This window comes from Colias eurytheme, chromosome 2 (genome assembly GCF_061535395.1).
Source record: "Colias eurytheme isolate Ceu_HAF_F1 chromosome 2, ilColEury1 Martin Lab GWU primary, whole genome shotgun sequence".
Lineage (NCBI taxonomy): Eukaryota > Metazoa > Arthropoda > Insecta > Lepidoptera > Pieridae > Colias > Colias eurytheme.
The window spans coordinates 1,107,610-1,133,553 of NC_142981.1; the positions used below are offsets into that span (position 1 = coordinate 1,107,610).

The window sequence follows — 25,944 nt, forward strand, 5'->3', positions numbered from 1 at the left end:
ATTTAATGTTGGATAGTAATACAATTAAAATAAAAAGACCAATATATTTTAATTTATTTTTATTTCCTTAGCACTAGCAGACTAGCTTACAACTAATTTGTAAATTACAAATATCATTACAAAAATACTTTATTGTACAGTGTCATAAATAAGTTTATTTAAACTTAAACTATACCAAGTATTACACATTAAAAAGTATCAACAAATTATGTGAGATGTAGCACCAAGAGCATGAAAGGTTTATATTATTGTTTGTTTGATTGAAAGTCAACAATCAAATAACTTAGAGCCACACTTACAATGTTATTGTTACTTCTAATTTCGGAAACATCTGGCAAATAGATTGTCCCTATTTAATATTTATGGTTCAAAATCGTAAGGGCGCGGTTGAGGACGTCTTTGGATAAGAGGTATATTCACTTCTTCAGCTGATCTGAAGACTTGTGGTTGGTATTGTTGTTGTTGTCTTTGAGATGGCCTCTCTTGTATTTGGGGACCTTGTCTGCGAGGGTCTGCTTCCTAAAAAAATTAAAAAGAAACGCGTGAGGAAGTTATAAAAAATGTTGCCAGTATGATACAAAATGTTATAAGTATCAATTTTGAATGATCGTCTCTAGAACGTGGCAGATAGCTGATTTAATCTAGGTGTAACTTTTGCTAATTATTCTGATATTAACCCTTTGGAATAAAATGATAATTATTAATTGATGAAACTGCGAGATTTAAGTTAATTCAAATTACCTCTTCTTCATCCTCCCTTTCATATCGGTCATCAGTGTAGACCTCAGAGGGGTAGTACCTCTCGGAGTATCTGATTGGCGCATTAGGTTTCCTCTGAACCTCCTCATCATTAATTTGTTTGTAAAGGTATTCATTCACGAAGTGGTACTTCGAAGACTTCTGACAGATGTTGTCGTGAGTGGGCGGCATGCAGATGAGGTGAACCTTAAGAAAAACAAAATTATTTAACACACTGTTAAAAAATTGATATTTCAAACCTAAACATTGGAAAAGACTAATAATGCCAATTTGATTCAATTTTATTATATTTTCAAACGGATCTGTTGTTTTGACTTAAATGTTTAATTAAAAGCATTTATTTATCACTAGCTTTCCGCCCGCGGCTTCGCCCGCGTTTTCAAAGAAAAACCCGTTCCCGTAGGATTTCCGGGATAAAACCTATCCTATGTCCTTTCTCGGGTATCAAAATATCTCTATACCAAACATGCAAATTGGTTCAGTAGTTAAGGCGTGATTGAGTAACAGACAGACAGACAGAGTTACTTTCGCATTTATAATATTAGTATGGATTATTTAAAGAGCAGATAAATTATAACGCCTTTAATATTGAAAATACGTACTTGATGGAAAGTAAATCCATCAGGGCAGATCCAGGAATGCTTGACATTGTCTTGGCAGTAGTGGAAGACTTCGCAGTTCAGGTCTTCATCAGCGTAGTATCCAGACTTCCTGGTGGCACAGTCGAATTTGGACTGCTGCAGCAGGTTGGAGAGACGATCGGGTTCTTCCTTCTCTTCTAACTCTTCTTCTTCAGATGATTGTTGTTGGAGTTTGGCTGGACGTTGCTGCTGATGCTCTTGTGGCTAGAGGGAACACGATAATAGGTTTACGTTGGTATAATAAATTAATAACTTTACCAGTTCAGATGAATATATTATTTTCTATCGGTTTTTTAAGTGAAACTTTCGAAAATGTACGCTACATAATCTATATTCTATACTAATATTATAAAGCTGAAGAGTTTGTTTGTTTGTTTGAACGCGCTAATCTCAGGAACCACGGGTCCGATTTGAAAAATTCTTTCGGCGTTAGATAGCCCATTTATCGAGGAAGGCTATAGGCTATATATCATCACGCTAAGACTAACAGGAGCAGAGCAATGCGGGTGAAACCGCGGGGAACAGCTAGTTTATCATAATAACATGTAATAGTAGGTTTACCATTTAAAGTAAGTCAAATTTTTAAAAACAGCTTTAAAACATTCCTGATAAAAGTAATTCTAAGTGCCCAAAAAATTTTGCGACTGAATCAAAACATAAATAATAAATATAAACATGAAATGAATTTACCTTCCTATGAGGAGCGCGGGCAGGTTGCCTCTGTTCCTCAATATAAATCTGCTGTTGCTGTGGTCTTGTTGGCACGACGTACTCCTGCTGCTCCTGCTGACGTTGGTAGCCCGCCAGCTCGGCCAGCGAGGGTGTGGGGCGGAAACCAGTCGGTAATGTGTTCGGATACGCGACAGGGGTGTAAGCACGTGGCCGGAGATTACGGGATTCCTGTAAATTCATACATTATGTTAAGCAAAGAGTAATGTTGAGTATCATGTCAGTTTTATGAATTGCCTAAACAATTTTCCGCATGTCTGAACGGAAATAAATGTAACAATTGATTGCATGTTTATGAAATGTACAGTCATATAACACATAAAATCAGTCCTAATTAAACGGTCCAATGCGAAATGCATCTTTGTTATTTGCGCTATTAAAATTATAAATAGCACAGCATAACTTAAACTGTGTAATGGCGCGTCTATTTTTCGCGCCAATAAAACAATCAATGAAATTGGACTGTGTTTATTCGTGCGTCACGACGTTCGGCGACATTGTTGTACCAATAACTATTTACTATCTAATTGAAATTATATCACACGTATAATAGCTCCGGTGAATGGTACAGGTTAATGCCTTAATACTTTCCTTCGATTCCGCAAAACTGGTTTGTGTAGACATGCCATAAGTGTGTAGGTATCAGATAGCTCTACATCTTTGGTAGAGTGTGTGTTACTGGGTATTGCTAGATGTTACGGAGAGATTTTATGAAATAAGCCTAGGGAAATGTGGAATAAAAACTTACATAACAGTAGGTGTATGAAATGGTTACAGGAAATATTCCATCTCGGTTATCGCTATGCTCAAAAATATAACGTTCTGACGGTACCATAAGTAGATGCCGATTTCTAATAATTGAAGTAACCCGGAATCGATTGCGTTTATGAACAATTAAAGTACACATTTAATCAACCTAAATAATAGCATAATAATTATTACTTCATATTATTGCAATTAATAGAAAATATGTATCTATGCTTGCCACATTTGTTGTAGTTACGCATTTCACGATTATTCTTTTTTTTAATTGTTTTATATTATTATGTAGGATATGTAAGGAATTTAAAATGAATCAATTACCCAATAATTAACATTATTTAGTAGGCTTGCTGTAATTTCCCACGCGATCTCATATGATTAGGTTTACCTACTCATTACATATTTTATAACATCACTGTTTACATTATACAGCTGCATTTACATAACGAGTACAGATAACATCTAATAACAATATTTATAAACTACATTATCTATAGTTACAGCTTATAAATAATTTAAAAAGCAATCATAGTTCTAAATTTAAATAAAGCGATAACGCGAGAGCACTTTCAAATGGTTTCGCTTTTCAAACATGCATATTACGGACTACCGTTCCAAAATAAGTAAAAACAAAACAATTGTATTGTCTGTTATAATGAGTACTTTCTCTGTGTAATTAAGACCGCTATTTTATTAGAATAAAAAATGCCGCGTAAATTCTCATAATCCTATGGTTACCAGTATTAGAGTATAATGTCATTAATTATAATCCTTTTCAGATTTTTATTAAAACACGCGTGTTATCGTTTAAATTTGTATAGGTAAGTATCTAAATTCCTATTGTCACGAAAATGCTTTAGGTGGAAAAGCCCTTTTAAGAACTTAGCAAATAAATACAGTTGCAGCTGATATTTGGATGATTTTATTGGAACATATTATTAAGAAACATCAAAAATTATCTTTACCTCTCGATCTAGTGGAGAATCTTCATCTTCATCTTCAACCTCAGCATCAGGGATGCTGTCATCTTCCTCAGATGCCAGCGCTGTGCCAATGAGCATTAATGCTATTAAAACGTTCCACCTGTAACAATAAAAAATAAGATTAGAAATATAATATTAGATGGTCTCGATTTTGTAAGTTGAGGAAAATTGTAGCAGAAAATTAGTATTGTTCCGCCATGATGTAACAATTTGCTGTAGATCCAGTTTTGACGAAGAAAGTTCCGTCTAAAGTTAATTTGTTGTGTATATTTCATTCTTGTATATTTAACAGTTTTAATTATGCTACCTTATTATTATTACATTTTCTTATTATTATTCACTTCTTATGTAGATCGAACGTAATAGTTAAATCGTGCGTGATTAAAAATATTTGATATCTATACTAAGCTGAAGAGTTTGTTTGTTTGTTTGAACGCGCTAATCTCAGGAACTACTGGTCCGATTTGAAAAATTCTTTGGCTATATGTCATCACGCTAAGACCAACAGGAGGGAGCACTGCGGGTAAAACCGCAAAGCACAGCTATTCTGATAATATAACAAAGACCGAGGTGCGGAAGAGAGATTGTTAGAACTTTTGCATAATTAAAGTTTTTTATTATTTTCTAATTAAAGTTAATGGGTGCATTCAAGCGTTTGATTGGATTTGCGTCAAAGCTCGGTTTCGTATGCATTCCGGCCTAACCACAAAACACAATAACGCAGCTTCGCAACTTAACCACCTATAGGCCTGATGATATTTGTAAGAATTAAATTGGTATCAAAGGAATTATAGGCTCCATTGAAAATTATGTTTTAAGCACCAATTTAAATCTTGGCAAGATGGGATAACTATCTAAATCTACCGGTTAATGAATTTTACGATTTAAAAGCGAAACCGGTTTTTTTTATTTTTATTCAAAGTAACTACTATTGACCGTAGACAATTTTTGATTCAACCAGAATCCAGAATGTCACTGAATCGACTGGTGTACATTTCTATAGTTTGGAATGTGATAAAATCGAGCAGAAGGGTGTGGTCAGTATACTTCATTATCTGACTGTAATCGATCTGTTAACATCCGAAGACGGTAAGTGTGCCGTTGAGGTGCGGTCTCTGATGTAATTAGCACTGTGAACGATACTTTAGAGTCTACGTTATGTAATTGTGGGGCACAGTGACTTAGTTAAAACAGGATATCAGATATTGAAGAACTTGGTAAAAGGCTCTTTCTGTGCTGAGATGTAAACAGTTAGAAAGATAAATAACCGTTTTTGGAACATGTCCATTACGCGACGACTACCTACTGGACTTCGAGTCGATCGAAATATGATTATTGTTTTTTATTTAATCAGTAAGAGCATAGAGCAACTGTGTGCGACTTGGCACATGTCGTGGTTATAAGTTTTGTTGCTAATTTTTATTGGTAAACACATTAGCTGATCCGGTTAGCGTTCTTCTGCCTGACTCTTTATTTTATGAAACATAGTTCTCAAAATATTATAGGTACTCAGTTCAATATTGATTCATTTGGCAGAGTAATGAGTGATCTAATTGATAATAATAATTGCAGTTATAAAATTGAATACAGTCGAGTAATAGTACGTTTATCGATTCGTTATTTTATATCATGCTTTGATCACGGTTATGTAAGTGACAGTAATGCTTTCGTCTTTCTGTAGATACAAAGTAATTGTTTATCTGCAATGCAAGATTAGAGCTTTTTCGCTTTGAATGTTAATTAAATTTTAATATTAGTTGAATTCTGATAGAGAATTTTTAATAGAAAAAAATCTTATATGAACTTGTGTACATAAACAATAAAGATGTTAAAACCATGAAATCCCAGACAAATGAAAGTTATTATCTAAGAAGTTAATATCTCTAAAGATTTAAACATTAAAGGAAGTGAAAGTAATTCCGGTGTTCACATGAAATTATACTTTATTATTTCAAGTTTTTTCTTTTATTCGTTGAGGTAGGTAACGACTTTTCTACCTAAATAAAAAATTCCATTGAGTCAAAGGGCATCATAGGTCTAAAGGCAACTACATAAGTAAATCTTACCTAACATCTTTTCATTATTTTGTTTATCATCGTATTCATCGTAAATAAGCAAATATTTATATGGTAATAATTTTACACAAACTTAGAAACTACTCTCACTGTGTACTTTTATAAAAATAAAAGCATGAATGGCATTATCTAAGGAGCTACTTACATAGCTATACATACATACTATGAATATTTAAATATCTACATAATCAAATTGTCTATTTGTGCATCTGTCTTTATCATCCTAATATCTTACTAACTATGTCCATAACGGTTGGATTGTTTCAGGAAACTTTCGCTCCGATATCTGATATTATGTACTAGTACGAAGTAACTTTCGCTTCTTTTTAAATAATACGGTGATAATACCTTTAATTAATTGGACGAGTTTTTAACGAGTTTTGGAAGTTAATGATGTATTTGATATTTTGTAATAGGAATTAATCGATCCATCGACAAATCGAATCCCGCCTCGTGAATGTGTTTTTTTTTTATTCTTTATGAATTTATAGAACATTTCCTTTTGTATCTATGTAGGTTAATACCTGGTAGAGTACCTACAGTATCCTAGCCTTTCGCGTATAAGTAATATCAACTGATTATCTATTCCGTTTCCAATTGCTCCAATAATATTACATCTTTGACATCTGGACCGCGACGGCATTGGTGTTCGTAGTCACTTACACACTTTATAAATGATGTAATTTTGCGTTAAATTGATGATGAAATTAAGTAAAAATTACGTAAAATTATTCCAACGTAACAAATTTTTCAGTGCAACAGTTATTGAACGGCGCTATCAATAGAGAGCAATGAGCGTGATTCAATATCTTAGATATTAATTACGAGTTATAATGGACCACTTTAAATTTTTGTTACAATTGGTTTTGAATAAATAAGAGTAGCAATATATTATAACGTTTGTTTAAAAATAAGAAAAGCATCAATTTATAAGCTAGTAATTAATATTATTTTTTATTACTACTCCTCTGTAGTTTGCTTTTCTACTCTAGTCACCGCAACCGTAACCAATTTTATAGCGTACGCGTACGCATTATAATTAAAATGTTTATATCGCCTAAATCTATTATTGTTTTTCACTGTCTGATCATAACCGTAACAAACATAAATTGTATAGTGTTAAATAAACAATCTTTCTTTTCATAAATATTTCCCTCTACAGTATTACACAGTATTACAATTCCCTCTACCAGTAGGCAACACCCGTAACTCAGTTACGGTAGGTAGGTAGTCTATGGGCGGCGCACTTAGCTTACCATCAGGCAAGGCGTCGGCTCGTTTGCCTTCTTCTACCATAAAAAAAAAAAAAAAAAATATTTATGCAAAATTTGTAGTTAATGTGAAGTTTTATGCGCACATTTTTATTGCAATGTTTTTAATAATTTATTTAAGAAAATAACTTAAGTAATATAATTTACGATGTATTTTCAACTATGTATTATATTATATTTTCGTGCCCCATAGAGCACGATAAGCTTTAGGTCTTCACTTTTCAGTGGTGTCGGTCTTTCGTACAGTTCCGGTCTCCTGTTCCATCAGAATTCAGATTATGATGGCAGTGATAACGTCCGTAATGGAGTGTTTCTGCTCATCGTGCACGTCTCATTGGAGTTGGATTGCCGTAGTCGAAATAATACCAGAGTTAAATTTTTTGGTATTTGTTAAATGCGAAGGTAAGCGTAGAAATGAGGAAACCAACCAATAACATTATAAATAGCTATTCTTCGTCCATACGAATGGATGTAAATGATGTAGCATTTGTCCCAAGGGGACATCGGAAATTGTTAGATTATTTTTTGTTTTTCCCTATTATTTACTTAATGTCAATGTCAAACCTTTTTCAACGAAAAGAGGTAGGTAATAAAACTTTCAAATACCTACACCATAAGCGTGCCAAAACATTATAGGGTAGGAAATCCTTGTCTTATTATAGATGATGTGCATATTTGGTATAATCCATGCAAGAAATAACAACCAGAAGTGGCAACTAGCAAATCGTCGCATGTTGGCGCGAAATTATTATGATTTCACTTTCATTGCGTAATGATCCCGGCTCGCGTCACTCAGCGGAAAAACGATTCCACTGACATTTTAAATTAACCTCTGATTAAAATTAATTGATTTTGTGCGTTTCATTTTTTTTTTAGATTATTTAGTTGATGTTTTATTTATAACTTGGCAATTTTGCAAGGAAGGTAATTATTGAGTTGTCTAATGGAAAATCATTTTTAAGCTTCGAAAATGTCGTTTTTTTCAGTAGGTAAAAAGTAATTGGGTTGAATTTTGAATTGTATATTGCCTATTTATTTTTTAAACGCTGCTTAATATTTTTACTTTATTTTTAAGCGTATTAAATTATAGTAATGACGTATTTTTACTGACAATAATATTATGGCCTTGATAACCATTATCCCGGGATAACTCAACAGCTGTACTATTACCGACTTGAAAAATAACGACATTTTTTACGTAATATATTTTATTACTAACTATGTAACATTTTGATTTTGAGAAAGTTGGGCTATAATTAATTATTAAGCAATAATAATGTTTTAATTATTATCGTTCACTCAATTAAAATGTTACACAGATAAGACATGAATGTAACTTCATACGTTAAATACTAAAGATAAATCAATTTGTTATTTACACATAATATTATGTCCCTCATGGCTTGAGGCACTCCTGCAATACGAGACACTCCCGCGTTCATAAAACCAGTATTTATAAATGAAATGTTTTTATAAAACACGTGCTACTTGCAAGGACTACATTCGGTTGTTGCATAACATAAGTTTTTAAACATGTGTGAAAAATAATGGACTATTTTATATTATGTAAGGGTTTTCACTGTGCCCTTTAAATGTCGCTTATACTCTGTAATGTTTATTCATTGGTTAATTTTCTCTTTAGTGTTTTATCGTAATAGGCTCGAAGAATATTAAAATGTAAAGTTCCGTCCACATAGACGCATAATTTATTACGTATTTCAACAGATTTTTTTTTTGCAAACTTATTAACGAGATCTTTTATGTACATCGTTTATATCGTTTATATACCTACATTATATTTTGTTATTGATTTATGTGTTTAAATTGTATATTAAAAGAAGTTACGACATACTTTTGAAGCAAAAAACGCATAATATGCGTCAACCGTATCGTATGCGTTTTTTATTTAGGTCATGCATATTAAATCAGCTTGAACTAACTTCTCTATTGTTTGTAATTGATCGTAAGGTTCTATAAACACGTGCATCGAACTATTTCATTCACCCTCCTAATGATATCACATTGATCTTATAAGCTGACCATAAATCACGGTGTAGTAACTTCGTGACAACTGACACACAATGTGTCCATAGACAATAGCCTCTCGGACCTGATCCAATCATTTAACGATTTGACATGCAACACGACCTTCGCTGAAACGATTTCGTGGTACTCACAAAAAATAACCCACTGAAAAATGTCCTAATTTTATTTATTGAAAATATTTAATATCGATGCCGTTGCACAGTGTGCTGACAATGAAAAGATACTATAATAACTTAAATGAATTAATTTTTAAACCAAAATAACACTTTATTAAGTAGATAGGTTGCCGATATCATAACAATTTTGTTAAGGTCCAAATCTGTTACTTTTTTTATAGTCTTGGTTGGAAAAAGTATTACAAGTAACTACAAAAAAATCCTCATATCACGTTGATGAAGTTGCGGTCACGAGTCCGTGTGTAAATAAATAAAATTGGTCAATGTACTATAACTTGATTATCTTCGAGGGAATAAAATTATCGCCCACACGCGAATGCCACCTAACTTATTGTCTAGGTTAAATTGCATAATTTCCAATGTATTGTGTTTCTGTACTCGGCATACATTGACATTCGAAGGTTATCTGTTTTAACGAGTGTAACTTAATACACCTTTATTAGATTATTTTATTTATTTTTACGATGTCGCGGATCTTAGGCCTTATTTGCAATTCTTTAACGATGGCAAAATATATTAAAAGCACCCATTTAGTTATCATCCGTCACGAAGTATAAAGAACGGTACGAAATTATTTAAAACTAGCGGTCCGCCCCGGCTTCGCCCGTGGTACATATTTCGCAATAAAAGGCCTATGCCTATGTTCTTTCTCAGGGTCTAAAGATTATCTGTGCCAAATTTCATCAAAATCGGTCCAGTAGTTTATGCGTGAAAACCATACATACATACATACATACATACAAACCTTTCCTCTTTATAATATTAGTGTAGATAAGCAGTTTATGTTGTGGTTGCAGTATGAAGCTTTAATTACTTGTACATAATATTATGTGCAAAAAACCTGTCCAATTTGTTAATAAAATGTACCTTAGATGGAAATATAAATTTGTTTACATAATACAGATCAGAATTCATTTCTGAGTAATAAAAGAGTTATTACGTCCGCACTTATCTTGTACATATAAAAATATAAGTGAAAATATATGCTAATAAATCTACACGTAATCCTATAATAATCGTTTCAAATTACTTCACATCTTGTTATATGTCAGACGTTACATTACATATGTTATTAGGAAGTCGGTTTACATCAGTTGTTTCAATGTAGGGTATCAGAAATCCTACAGAAAATTCACTGGTACAGATAAGGTTATTCACTGTTTTTTTTAACAAAGAAAAATATTTCGAATTTACTTCAAAAGTTATAACAAAAACAATAATCTGCAATGCTTATGTTGTAACAAATTACCTCGTGTGTTTTCATTGTCACGTAATGAAATTAATAAAGGTAAACAGCATTATATAAGAAGTCATTTCATAGATACTTAATTTACTCAAAAAAGATCAATTAGTTAGGTCTTGCTATATAAATTACAGGCAGTAAGTAATTACAGGCATTTTGATACGTCACGTCCATGAATAATTATGCTTATCAAATGATTTTGTTACAAGCTATATTCCTTATCTAAGTACTATTAATTATTACGCGTGTGAACGTAATAATTGATTCATTAATTATCGAGAAACATCAAGCAACACGCAACGTGCAAGGAAATAATTTTGTTTATTGACGATTAACCGAAGAATGCTGATCGCGTGAGACGTAACAGTTTCCTTCCCAACGTTTCTCAGGATGCATATAACATTAATAACAATGTGACTTTCACGAAATACATTTTATTAAGTTATTAGTTTTCTAGACATGTCTTCACTTGCGTGTAGGTAATTTACACCCGTGACGGTTTCCCATATACATATCCATTGCAATTCATGCATCAAAATCTATGATACCTTACAAAATTAATCTACTGAACCTATATTCTCTATGCTCCGACTTCTAAAGTCCACTCTATATGGTTTAATGGTTTATGATAAAATCCTAAATTTTATTGTAAAAACTTAACATGCACCCATTCAAATAAACACTATGCACATGCGACGCATGCAATTTCGCGATTTAATGCGTTAACGCAGTTCTCATATTGTTAGCCGTGCGTTACGCAATTTCTATAACAGAGTACGAGCGTGTGAACTATTATAACATTGAATATCGTACTTATTTATACCAACATACCGTTCCAGAGCCTAAATTGTTGTTTAAAATTCCATATAAATACTAACATGGCAATCACTGACATTAAAAATACGCCAATAAAATGAAGGTCTAGTTTCTGTCTTACCCGTTTATAACATTTGCTGGTATTAAAAAAACTGAAATGGACGATTTATCAATTTGGTTCCTCTTCAATTATAGCTTGCGCGTTTATCACTCGGATATTTGAATAATTGCATTAAACAAACTGATGTTATTTAAGTTAAATACGTCCTTGGCATATAACAGATCGTCAGATGAATCATCATGTCTAAATGTTTTGTTTTTATGGCTAATATATCCTGTAATTAATTGATACTACGGAAGCTTGTTTAATAGGTGTAAAATAAATGTGTCGCTATAATCGTTAATTATAAAACAAATCAAATTTCAAAAACAAATGCCAACCAGAGACATTTTAACTGACATAAAGTAATGGATTTACCATAGATAATTAATCGTTCCATTTTTAAATAACCGACTCCTACTGTCCTACACGACGCATATAAATGTTACCAGCATCTTTAACACGTGAATGTGGATTACAAAAGCTTGAGATTATCACACCCACATAACAAAGAGACCAGACAATAGACAAACAAAACTTACCATAACCAACGCATAAGTTGTAAGTAGGCTGTGCATACATGTTATGAATTTATTATACAGTTGCATAATACATACCGAGAAATGGTAAGTTAAAAGAGACTTTAAAGGCTGTAAGTATCTCAAAGTGGCCCATTTTCAGGCCATTAATTTATTTCAACATTTTTTTAATACCATTTACCAATACAAATATGTTTTCTCAAACGGTGGACATATTAGGTGGGTACTTATTTGTAAAAGAAATATTATACTTACAGATCGTAATAAAAAAACAATTAAAATTAACATACACGCTACATAATATAATATATCTACAATCTATGTACATAGTAAATTTCATTTATAATGATAATTAAATGCAAAGTTCAATAACATTGAAAGAGGCAACAAAGGGCAAGGTTCTTAGAATACATAAAATAAAAACTTTCTGAGAAACATAAGCTCGTGAAATAAATTATATTTTGAAACGGTTTTTATGTCCCATACATTCCTACAGAATTTGTAGGTATTCATAATAAGAAATAACAGTTACTACAATTCCATGTTCATTATTATTTGTATATCTATCCCAAATCTTAAGGCTCGAGAATTTGAGCAATATTATTATGTTTTACCGTACTAATTGTCCTTTCTCCGTCCGAATACAATTTTTTGTCTTTTTTTTGTAAAATAATCCGAACATAGACAATTAATTCGTTGAACCGTTCTTCATTTTTAAGATAGGGAACGAAACCGAGTCAGGACTCAGGACCCTCCTTTCTACTCAAAACATTACCATTACAATTATGCTACAAAAAAAAAATCATCAGTTTTTTATTTTCAAATATTTTTAAATTTAGAATACACATACTTTTTTTTTGTTGAAATGACAGGGGCCATCGCAGAATAAATAATTGCTAATAACCTAAGCTAATATAACATTGCTGCGGTGCACAATAACCTACTATGTATTACTAGTTACTACTATTATAACAAGTTCTTCGAGCCATTCATCAATGCTTTTTACTAGAAGGTGTATGAACTGCGTATGACATCATTACGTTTCTTGTTCATACATAATACTATGGGAAAAGAGTTTATCCAGTAATTTTATACAAATTGCACTACAAAATACAAACGCGAATGACCGAGTGAAAGTGATTGATTCTCATAGACATTAGAAATTATCTCGGATGACATGCCAAATGTTTAGAAATTCAGCAAACGACTTTTTGTTTGTTTACAAAAATTGTGATGTAATTTTATCGTGCAACTGTCTCTCTATTTGCTATTTAAATATATTCGAACTGAACAATTGATGTATATTGTTATGGAACAACGAGTAGATACCTAAAGTATCTTAAATTTTTTTATTAAACTGTACATTATCTGCATTCTGAAGAAAGCTTGATTTTTGTCAGATGTAGCATAACTACATATTTATAAAGTCGGTTAAAAAGTAATTAGCATATTTTAAAATGTTCCATGAATTTTTAATTTCAGATATAACTTGGAAGACTGGTAAATTGTTTATTGCTAATCCTTCTGAAAGCAATGAGATTTTTCTATTCGCTAATAATAATAGTTATGTATATAAATTTACTTAAAGTTTATTAAATTGTTATTCTAATATTAACTACTTACATATTAACAACGACTGCTTCCATATTTGACGGTAATAATTTACCGGCTACATTGATTAAAAAGTTATATCTATTCAACAAGAACTCATTTTTTAATTTTTTTGTAAAGGTAGACTTGAATCATCTATGGTTATAATCTTTAATTAATGTAGAAAAGGAGAAGCCTAATATTATCATGATAAAACCAGGAAGAATCTGGCTTGAAAAATAGGTAATTAAATACATTACACTCATTATATAAAATTAGTAACCGAAAAAATAAAATAATGGATATTTACCTCATTTTCATGTTTATGCACTAAGAGTATCCGATTTAATTACACTTGTCAAAATGCGCGCGAAACAGGACGCAAAGGCCGCGCTAAAAGACTGCGCGGTCGGCGTGCTTTCTCCCGCTTTATAACTTGCATCAACTGCGTCCGACGGGGGAACCAAGAAAAGCAACCATTTGGCAATGCTACGCGAATCGAACGAATTCGATAAAACTTAAAATTTAAACAGATGAAATTAATCGATCTCGGATGTCATTGAAGTGTGAAGATCGGGTGTTGTTCGGTTAGTTTATGACTGCTTTCAAATTTCAATCGATTTATATTGAAAGTTAATTTAACTGTGTCAAACTATTAATCAATGGGTCACATAATATCAACCGAGTTATAATTTGCAAATCTATTATTAATAATAATGTATTGGAACAAATCCGGCTCGTGTGTCTTGTTGATTGGTAGTAACTGGGTCATATATTATGAATTATTAAATGATTTTATTTTAACTCATGTGAGTGTTTTAACTGGCATTGAAAGAATGCGTGTGTATAAGTTATACATATATTTAAAAAATATATGAGTTTCTATATAGAGTTCAATAACTTTGATAGGTCACCTCTAAAAAGGTGGACACCCAAATCCAAGACCATGTAAATTATCTGATTCCATTACATTATACTTTTAAGATTTACACGATATTGGGTTCAAAAGTATTCAATATTTTATGAATAAAATATGGAAATGTGACAAAAAAAAACAAAACAGATAAGGGCGCAAAACCACTTGACACTTGCCTAATTTTTTTTATATAATTTTGAGAGGAGATAAAAATTGTGTTTTCAAATATTGCTTGATAAATTCGATACAAACTTGAAGTTGTTATACATATTTTAAGAGCGCAAAAAAATTTGTTATAAATACCTTATACTTAATTTAAAACTTACGACACGGACGCACTGATGCACCTAAAATAAATTTCGTTTGATCATGCAAAAAAACAAATGCATGTAAACCATGAAATAATCAGACAAGTTATAAACATTTATAAAATTCTATGATATGTTTATTTAAGCGTACCTATAACACAGGATATCCAAGAATTTCGAAAAAAAACGACCTTTAGGCTAATGGCTACATGATCATAAAATAATTTTTAGTTATAGGTACATAATATTTAAATCTATAATTGATTAGGGTCATTTTATGTCCTTATGATGATTTATGTTTATTTTTTATCTCAAAATTTATCTGGACCAAAATTTTGTTACACGTATTTGAATACGTGTCGTAGCATCTAAAATAAAATAAAAATACCTTCAATTTTTACCTTATCAACCTCATATATAACTCTGATTACTAAGGAGTAAGGACATGTTTACTCTGTGATGTTCCTAAAGTTCGTTGACGTTAGAAAATTAAAAATCGGTAACAATTACGAAAGGCCCGCCCCTAGCGACCCGCTGCCATGGCACGTGCTTCCTGCCCCCTAGAGTAGATGCACATTATTCTAGTCACCTTTTGTAAAACAAAAGTGAAGCTACAACGAAGTTATGTTATCAGTTATACCACAAATAATAAAATACTACACTAAGGGCCGATTTTTCAATGCTCGGATAAAACTTATCCGTCCAATAAAGTATTACACGATAATATTAAAATGTCACGTAAACTGTCAAATACGGGCAATTGGAATACGTTTTTAAAATGGTAGTTTTATACAATAATCGACGAATAAGTTTTATCCAAGCATTGAAAAATCGGCCCTAACTAGCTGATACAAAGCGTAATAGCACAGTTGACAGATATATACTACGTACATAGTAATAGCGAGATAAAATAGTCTATGTTGCGAGGATGAAGCTTTCTGCTAGTGAAACAATTTTTTTAAATGAGTCCAGTATTTTTAGTGTGAAAATATTACGACCATACATACAAAAACACAATTGTTTTCACTTTATATACTTACTTTAGATATTGCGTCAAAATGTATAACATGCCTCATGCTAAAAACACGTACCCAAAGAAGCTGCAATCTATACTAATATTATAAAGCTGAAGAGTTTGTTTGTTTGAACTAGCGTGTTCTCGGGAACTACTGGTCCGATTTGAAAAATTATTTCGGTGTTAGATAGCCCATTTATCGAGGAAGGCTATAGGCTATATATCATCTCGCTAAGACCAACAGGAACGGAGCACTGCAGGTAAAACCGCGCAGCACAGCTTGTACTCTACTATAATAGGTAGAACTAGCAGCCCTCATATTTGAATACAATACGTTTTGGGGTGGAAGTGTTTAGATATAGTTTAAAAAAATCGCATTATTTGTAGTGATTAGGTACGTTTCAAAATCAAAGCTTATTCAAATACACGTTCTATAAAAAAAACATATAGGAAGCACTTAAAATCTATGATTGAGGAGCGAAACCTGAGTTTCTAGTATCCGTAATTTCACAATTAAATTACATATTTCCTGTTTAGTTTTGAAGATAATATTTTGGTACCACTTGAACCTATAGCTTGTGTTAATCACGTAATTTAAATGCTGTAATTGTTGTGTAATTAATCTGTTTTGTTCAAAAATATTTACAGCGGCGGCCGGCGATTAAGTACAAATTATTTTGATTTCAGGCCAATTTTAAATATAATTTTTTTTTCAGTATACCTACTTTAAGGGTTGTGCCATCGTTAGGTACATACGTACATATCAAAATATTTTTTGTTTCATTTTCATTCATATTTTGTTTATGCAGTTTTTATTCTTATGCAGCATAAAAACCGACCAAGTGCGAGTCGGACTCGCGCACGTAGGGTTCCGTACTATCATCTTTAGAAGTTTATTGTTTGGGGAGTGGGAATATTTTATTTTTAGTCTTTGTTTTTATACCGACAACGGAAATACATCATTTGTGAAAATTTCAGCTATCACGGTTTATGAGATACAGCCTGGAGACAGACATACAACGGGGAGGCTTAGTAATAGGGTCCCGTTTTACCTTTTGGGTACGGAACCCTAATAAAAAGGAAAGTTTAATTCATGAAACTGGTTCATTTAAGAGATTGTACTGAAGATATATGTAAGACATTATTTTGTTGAAATATTTTTGGTTGACGTATTAATTTAAAAATTGTCTCCGTAATAAACCTAAGGTAATTTATAGTGAAAAAAGTTCAAAGTCAAAGGATGTGTCTTGTAAATACTATTATCAATTATGAAATATAAATACTTAAAAATGACTTGGAAGGACAGAGCCCATAGGGCCGCACTCCGTAATACGCATTATGAAGGCAGCCTTTACTTGTAGACATTGTGATGAAGTTTAAAAATAAATCTAAAATTATTATGTTATGAACAGGATAAGTACTTTTTGTTATGATAATAATATATCCTCATAATGTATAGGTTATAATATTACACAAGAAATAATTTGATAATGATAATTAACAACGGATAATACATACAGTTAATTACGTTGCTACGGAACGATTAAAACTACGTTATGAAAGTATGGAAATTGCCAATGTTTATTCACAGGCGTTTTTGTTTAACATAAAGCATCTGATAAACAATAACATTTTTACAATTTTTTGTTTACAATTAAACGTGTTCACTTCGATTTCTTTGTGAAATACGCGGATGGCTCCTCTCGCATTTTCTCCATATTGTACAGACAAGAACAACAAGGGCAAAAGTAAAGACGAAAAAATCTCGCTACTTTAGATTTTGCGTCGAGATCGGTACAATCACTCGCCTTTGAAAAAGCTTTATTGTTATACTGACTACAAGCAGCATGAAGTACTGCATTGTTGTACGAGTATTTTGGGGATTTCTCCTTGGTTTCGATCTTCGTTTCCAATTCAGAGCCTTCCCAAGAAGACAAAGGGAATAACATTTCTTCGAAAATGCTGTGCTTCGAAGGTTGCGGTGATTGCAACATTAGTGTTGCCAGATTAATCATTGACGAACTATTAGGTTGATGGAGACCATCTCCAGGAATTGTAACGTTTTCTTTCAAATTATTGTTGAGACATAATTTCATTCTTAACACTGTTATATCTGAGTCACTTGGCCAAGAAACCGCGTCTGGTAATAACGTTCGGCAAGCACTAATTTTTCTTTGGGACTTTTTAGCATGTTTGCGAAGTTCTGATTTGATTTTCGACAGACCGGTATCTAAACTTCTCGTCAAGTTATCTGAGACGCCTTCCGAGTCGCTTGGAATTTGGAAAAGGACTTGTCGTGCATTTATTTTCCCAGACGCTTTCTGGAGTTCTATAATATCTTCAATTTTCCTTACTTTAGTATCATCCGAAATAACGTTCAAATCCATTTTAAATTTTTACAAAAGTTCATAGTTTTGTGCTTTTTTTTAACTAATTTATCTAGTTGGTTTGTTTGACTGACGATGGACTGACGTATAACATTTTATGACAAATTTGATACATTTCATTATTTTAGGAATAGGTCACAACTTTAATGGAGCTATGTAAATCAGTATAATTTAGTACGGTCCTATGTTTTCTTCCAGGAAAATTTTACTTATTTAAAAATAAAGTATCATATCAAAATGTACTGAAGTCGGTTAACACCACGTCAACACCGATAAAATTAAAAATGTTGAATGACGTTTATCTGACATTTGAAAGATATTTTTCATGACAGACATATTGTCAAATTTCAAACGTCACAAACTGTCATCGAATTCATACGAGAAAGGCAGGTGTAATGTTTTCGCTCGATTAATTGCATTTTTCCACAATGGATCCCAATAAAGCCGATGCAGATAGTGGAGATAAATGTAACATAAACGGAGACCTTTCCCCCTTCTTGGAAAAACTGCCAAGCGAGATAAACCATACCCAAAATATTGATGACATAGCTACGCCTTCCGAGTTAAACTTCGATCAAGGTATTGTAAACAATATTTGTCAGCATATGATCAATTTCCTTATAATATACATCACATTTCCTTTGGAACATTCGCGGCTCTGGAGAAATTTATCATAACGATGTTTTTTGGTTTGCGTAATAATACTTGAAAAGTGAAAGCTATGATTTCATCTAATTTACATATTTTCAGACTTTGAATTCGAGGACCCATTCATAACAGAGAAGAGAAAAGAAATAGAGAAATGTCTCGATAATCCGGATGTTGTTAATGTGGATCAGTGGCAATATTTTGCTAGAAGTAAAGGAGGCTTGATATGTGGTGAGTTATATTTTCATGTCTGTAATCTTGAGTGGTATAAACATACTCATTTATTATATCAATTGATATTATCACACGTACATGTTATAAAATATGATTTAATCCATCAGTCCTCGGAATCACAGACACAATAGAAAATCTATTGTGTCGCGCCCCGATCGGGCCTTACGGTGGTCAATGGGTTAATATTAACTTCTATTGTTCCTTGTATTAAAGCATAATTTTCGTTGTTTAAGATGAATACAGAAGAAAGATATGGCCACTGCTGGTTGGTGTGACTCAGGATGAAATGACAGAACCACCTTCATTGGATGAGCTCTCTACACATCCTGAATATAATCAGGTACCTTATTTATCTTATTTTTACTATTGTATGTTGTTTGCATACATTTTTTAATAGAATTATGTTAAATTTCTGAAAATTTGGTATCTTTACATCTATTCTTATACAGTAGCACCTCTATAAGTCGAATATCAAGGGAGACGCCAAAAAATTCGAGTTATAGAGTTTTCAACTTATGGAGGATTTCGACTTAGGCGGATTTTGATTCGACATACAGAGTTTGAGGTTTATTCTTATAAATTTTGAGTTAGAGAGGTAAAGTACATTAAAATTCAACTTGCAGAGGTGACGAACATGTTTTTATTTATTATAAATCAACATTATTTCAAATCATTTTAAAATAAAAAATATGGCATTAAAAAAGTCAGTATTTTTTTTGCTTTAGATAATTTGGTTGTTCTCTAGCATTATCTAATCTATAAAGAACAGAAAATTCTTCTTCTTCAGAGATACTGGTTTGCTCTATAAAATTTCGTAAGGTATTCAATGCGGTTCTTGCCTCTTTGATGGAAACGCATGGAGCGCATGTACTATTCACGTCTTCTATGTCATCTTAATCATTAGTATCGGTTTTCTGAGCTACTGAATCGATAATTTCGTCATCAGATACCTACTTAATGCAAACACGTGTTTACGTGAGTCATAAATTTATTATCGTATACTCCTAAAATATTTTCTAAGAAACAATATAGTGTACTGCACTGTCGGCAAATTGTTAAAGTCCAAATGATCAAGTTATAAAGATTGTAAAATAAAATGTTGCCATGTTCGAGATACAGAGGTCAAATTTAATTTTTCGAGTTATAGAGTGAAAATATGTACCAAAATGGCTTGGAGGGACTCGGTGATTATTTCGACTAACAGAGGGCCGAGATTTCAAGTTACGGAGGTTTTCGGGTTTGAAGGGAAGGGAACAAGACATTTTTTCGAGATTTGGAGGTTTTTGACTTATCGAGGTTCGACTTAACGAGGTGCTACTGTAATATATATTTTATCTATATAAGTATTTATTTAAAATTATATGATATATTATGTATGTTTTTCAGCCATCTGGTTTCCATAACACAAGCAAAAGCTTATTATGGGATCAGATCGTGCCGTGTGTGAAAATTGTCCTGAAATATTTATTTATTTATTATTAAAAAGTTTTTATAGACCAGTTACCTTTTTCCACAATTAATTGGTGTTTTCACTGTCTGCTTGATGATCTTATATAACATAACATTATTTTTACTTTATAGGTAGTACTAGATGTGAATAGGTCACTGAAAAGGTTTCCGCCGGGCATTCCCTATGAGCAGAGAGTGGCGCTGCAGGACCAACTAACTGTGCTCATACTGCGAGTGATCATCAAATACCCACATTTGAAGTATTATCAGGTATTCAAGATCCTCATTTAAATATTGCAGCAAATGAAGTATAGATATAGATATTGAAAAGCAATGTATCATATAATATTTATAAACATTCTGTTCCATAATCAGAAATATGAATTGTCATAACAATGCTATTGTTCATGCGCTTTTGACGACTTCGGAATATAGGTTTATGTGCACTGGTTTTTATCTAGATAAGGTTTTAATGGTAGAAATAATGTGTGCGGTTTTTCGTTGTGGTATTTTATGAATTAGATATGAGAGAGGCATATACTTTTTAGATAGCAATGTTATTTTATAAATTGTCATTTGACTTACATGCAAATAACTCAAGAAGTTATTTATGCAACAAATATAATAAATCTTATTCCATCTTTTAAATAATAGATAAATTGTACTATTTTTTTAAATTATAGAAAGTGTAAGCAAATAAAAATGGTTCAATCTTACCAAAAGTTTCAGAGAAAGAATCATTATTTACTTTTATAGGAGTAATTTGTTAGTCTCACTATTTTTTTCTTATTATTATTTGGAAAATGCACCGTTTAAACATTTTTCTTAAATCGCTAAGTTGAAACAATTGTTTTTCAACTCTCAGGGTTACCACGACGTAGCAATCACGTTGCTACTCGTCTGTGGGGACAAAGCGTCGTTCCCGTTACTATGTCGCCTGTCGTACGGTCCCAAGGCCCCGCTGGCCCCGTTCATGCAAGCCACGATGCAACCGACTCAGCATTTACTGAACTACATGCTGCCTGTTGTGAGGAGAGCAGATGATAGGTTGGCTGAGTGTTTGGAGAAGTGAGTCGTTGCTTTTATTATTAGATAAATTGTTTCACTACTATCTCTTATTTTTTTTTCTCGGAAGAAGTGATTTTTACTGATTATTCTGCTGAGATTTTTGAGTTACACAAATTTTTCATGGTTATTTTAAAAATTTTTTTGGAAAAGTAATATTTTGCTTTATAATTGCATTCATCAAAAGTAACTAGCTTTAATTTTAGAAATTACCTGACTTGCTTGGATTATGAAGATTAATATTATGTCCATTGTAATTGTAAAGCGGTCCATTGTGACTTTTGCACTTAAACTTGATGATCAGGCATCATTTCAATGCATATTACATTACCAGATCTGGCGTGGGCACGATGTTCGCGCTGCCGTGGTACCTGACGTGGTTCGGGCACAGCCTGAACCGGTACAGCGACGTGGTGCGGCTGTACGACTACTTCCTGTGCGCCGCGCCGCTGTTCCCCGTGTACGTGACGGCCGCGCTCGTGCTGCACCGCGCGCCGCACGTGCTCGCCTGCGACGCCGACATGGCCATGATGCACTGCCTGCTCTCCCGGGTGAGTGCCGCTCTACCAGCTCTACCAGCTCTACCCCCCGCTCTACCAGCTCTACCGGCCTGTCTACTAGCTCTACCGGACATTTTAACAGCTCTACTAGCTCTACCGGACATTTTACCAGCTCTACTAGCTCTACCGGACATTTTACCACCTCTACTAGCTCTACCGTCCTCTACTAGCTCTACTGGACATTTTACCAGCTCTACTAGCTCTACCGGACATTTTACCAGCTCTACTAACTCTACTGGACATTTTACCAGCTCTACTAGCTCTGCCGTCCTCTCTACTAGCTCTACCGGACATTTTACCAGCTCTACTAGCTCTACCGGCCGCTCTACTAACTCTACCGTCCCTACCGGCTGCTCTACTAGCTCTACTGGCCACTTTACCAACTCTACCGGCCGCTCTACTACCGGCCGCTCTATCAGTTCTATCAACCGCACTGGTTGCTCTTCCGGGTAAGTGACCGACACCCTACTACATCTTAGTGAATTTACCGTGCTGTACAAACTGGCTCTCCGATGCGAGTACCACTATCAGGAACTATGTCTGCTCTGCTGAGTGACTTACCTGTGACTTTAATAAATGTAAGAAACTGTTATCTTTAAAGAACAAGACAAAATACAATAATAACATTTAATTGATATATTGTGACTTTAATAAATGGAAGAAACTTTTTGCTATCTTTAAGAAAAAAATGTGATAACATTTAATTAATATATTTTCCATAACTCCCAGCTACCCGATGACTTGCCGTTCGAAGACATCCTGGTGGTAGCTAAGAAGCTGTATGACGAAAACGATCCGACCGACCTCGAGGGGGAAGTCGCTGCGCTTGAGAGGCGAGAGTGAGTAGAATATAATTTCATTTCATTATATTATAAAAGGAGAATGGACATTTTACTATGGAAGTTGGGCCTGAACCCTTGAGTTGGACCAATACACATGAGATATTGTTTTTATAATAGATCATAACACATACATAACGGGAAAAATATATATAAAAAATTATCAACCGGGTTTTTGTACAGTCACATCAAGTTTTATTTCTTTGTGTATAATATTTTTTGCAATAAATAACTGTTATAAGACAATGACAATATCTTTATGTTACTCCAATTCACTTTCACTTACTAAGACGTACTAATCTTAAGCCTTCTAATAACCGAAATACACTAATATTATGTTTTGTAACAGGTACCTATACCGTGTCTATTATAATTTAATTTAGTTAGACGTTTTTTGTGGTTAAACTCAGTCACTCCAGTGACATTTAGATTTATACTTACTTCACTCGAATTAAAAACACCGTTATTGTGCGCAAAATAATAGCCAAATAAATAAAACTTTTTGCACAAGAACCCGGTTGATTTATTTTCTTATTTTATTTTTTTCGTAAGGTATGTGTAATGATCTATCACAAAAACAATATTTCGTGTGTATTGGTCTTAGCCCAAGTTTCAGGCCCAATTTGCCCATTCTCCTTTATTATAATAAACTATAAAGCGTGGAAATTTTCGATGGGTCCTGGAGGAAAAGCATTTAGTAGTAATTAGATAGCAAATTTTGTTGAAAGGAAACATTCTTTTATTTTTAAAAAGAAATAGAACTGCATTTAAAGATTTTCAAAAATTGACTTTTTCAATCAAAATTGAAAAAAAAAAAAATTGTTATTTCATTCTTAAAAATCTAAGTTGAGAGTTAGCAATGTTGACTGAACGCAACCCGGCTAATTAGCTGACTTCAAATGGAAAGTTTCTTTACGCGTATGCCGTTTATACCTCAGTTTATTTATGTATTGTAAGTGTCTCTGTATTACTGAAGTGAAACTTCATTAGCTGGATTGAGAATAAAATTTCAGGGTCGCGTCATGGCTATACCGTCACGTAATTGAGTAAGGCGACGATTTTGGTATCTTTTAATCTTGCCAAAGAAGTTTCACTTCTGACACGTGTGCTTGACACATGCGCCCCTTTTTTTATTCATGCACTAGCTTACCGCCCACGGCTTCGCCCGCTTTGTCTAAAACTTAATAAATTATGTATATACTAAAACCTTCTTGAATCACTCTATCTGTTAAAAAAAACCGCATCAAAATCCGTTGCGTAGTTTTAAAGATTTAAGCATACAAAGGGACATAGGGACAGAGAAAGCGACTTTGTTTTATACTATGTATTAATATTGATGTATTGATGTCTTACATGAAAGCTATGTTTGTCCACAGAGAGGAGCAGCGCAAGCTAGACGAGGAGCGCATGCGGCGGCGCCGCGCGGCCCGCGCCCCCGCGCGCCCCTCGCCCCTCGCGCGCTACATCCCCGCGGCTCTACGTAGAGCGGCCCCACGACGCACTCTACTCGCTCTCACCGCCGCTCTATTAGCGGTGTACGTGTACTACAGACCGGAGTTGTGGAGGTAGCGCCACGCCTATCAGTTTGTTCTGTTCGCGGTGTAAGCATGTGGGGAGTCCCGTCTGTGTCTCGTTAATATGGTAACATAATAATTGTTCGAACTACCTGCGGCGCTCCCGCGCCCTCTTACAAATACAGTTTTGTAACTGTGCGGTTGCTATGGCAACGCATTTGCTCGAACTCTACAATAGAACGGCGCTCACGCGACTCAACTTATTTTTTTGCTATGGTAATGTTGTTAATATGTTCACCATTAAAGTTCACAACATGTAACTAATGTTGTGAACTTTAATGGTAAACTTGAACTTTTTCCTTTTCTAAATGATCCGTTCTCTTCTAAAGAATTCCACTGGTTTATGGATGAACTGTACCTAATATCTATTGTCTTCTCAATATACTCTAAAAGTTTAATAATTTTGACCTAGCCCTTCCCCTTTTATCCCAACAAATTCTTGCTTCACCTAAATCTATATCACTACCCTTCACTTCATTTAAATCTTTATGCCCTAATCTCTAAAATTTTCAACGATAAAATCTTAATAAAATACTATTACTTTTTAACTTCTCCTACCTATTTCTATCATTCGGTTCAACAAACAAACAGACGGGACAAGTATGATCATTCATATATACATTAGGCGCTTCATCATTGCCTATAATGGTGCTTAATCGTACGTGCTTGAACGAACAAACTGATGAAATTCGCATGCGAATGTTGATCTTATTTTGTTAGTATTAAGGTATGTTATTGCGTAATGGTTTACCGTCTTATTGCAAAAACTTGGTTTAAACCTAAACTATAAATTCTTGGTTTAACTTTAGTACAGAGGTTTTAACTTTTCATTATTTATTGTTTTTGTCTATGGTTTAACGGTTCAAAATACGGACAAACTAAGAACCGGGTTTAAACGAATTAAAACCATGATCTAAGTGAAAGTGTTATTACAAAACATGTTTTAACGTTAAACCATAGACAACAACTATAAATAAGGATTAGTTTAAACCTCTGTACTAAAGTTAAACGTTGAATTCATAGTCTGGGTTTAAACTTTAAACCAGGTTTATTAAGTTTTTGTATTAAGACGGTTACTGTGTTACCACAAAAACTTTAGACAGGGTTTAACTTTAAACACGGGTTCTCTTTAATCTGGTTTTGTCGTATTTCACATAGACAACTATTAAAGTGACAGATCCCTGGTTTAAAGTTAGACTGCGTTTAAATTGTTTTGTGG

The 25,944-nt window shown here is 33.3% G+C and overlaps 3 protein-coding genes across 4 annotated transcripts; 1 reads left to right on the forward strand and 2 right to left on the reverse strand.

Moving 5' to 3' along the window:
- Positions 1 to 44: 44 nt before the first annotated feature.
- On the reverse strand, positions 45 to 14,199 carry LOC149910063 (uncharacterized). Of its 2 annotated transcripts, none has more exons than XM_090110202.1 (6): positions 14,041 to 14,199; positions 3,857 to 3,974; positions 2,091 to 2,300; positions 1,362 to 1,595; positions 742 to 945; positions 45 to 519 (listed from the first exon to the last, which is right to left on the reverse strand). In XM_090110202.1, exons 1-6 carry the CDS (start codon positions 14,049 to 14,051, stop codon positions 361 to 363), a joined length of 936 nt encoding a protein of 311 aa, XP_089966328.1. In that variant the 5' UTR covers positions 14,052 to 14,199; the 3' UTR covers positions 45 to 360. The 2 variants fall into 2 exon arrangements, with proteins under 2 accessions (XP_089966328.1, XP_089966320.1); XM_090110194.1 differs by having other exon boundaries at positions 1,362 to 1,604.
- Positions 14,200 to 17,540: 3,341 nt separating this feature from the next.
- LOC149910064 (uncharacterized) lies at positions 17,541 to 18,575 on the reverse strand. The gene has a single exon (XM_090107182.1). The coding sequence runs from the start codon at positions 18,354 to 18,356 to the stop codon at positions 17,634 to 17,636; it is 723 nt and encodes a 240-aa protein (XP_089963308.1). The 5' UTR covers positions 18,357 to 18,575; the 3' UTR covers positions 17,541 to 17,633.
- Positions 18,576 to 18,709: 134 nt separating this feature from the next.
- On the forward strand, positions 18,710 to 24,849 carry LOC149910065 (TBC1 domain family member 20). The gene is made up of 8 exons (XM_090110211.1): positions 18,710 to 18,935; positions 19,107 to 19,235; positions 19,472 to 19,578; positions 20,820 to 20,957; positions 21,553 to 21,755; positions 22,087 to 22,303; positions 23,042 to 23,151; positions 24,528 to 24,849. The coding sequence occupies exons 1-8, from the start codon at positions 18,785 to 18,787 to the stop codon at positions 24,718 to 24,720; spliced, it is 1,248 nt and encodes a 415-aa protein (XP_089966337.1). The 5' UTR covers positions 18,710 to 18,784; the 3' UTR covers positions 24,721 to 24,849.
- Positions 24,850 to 25,944: the final 1,095 nt, after the last annotated feature.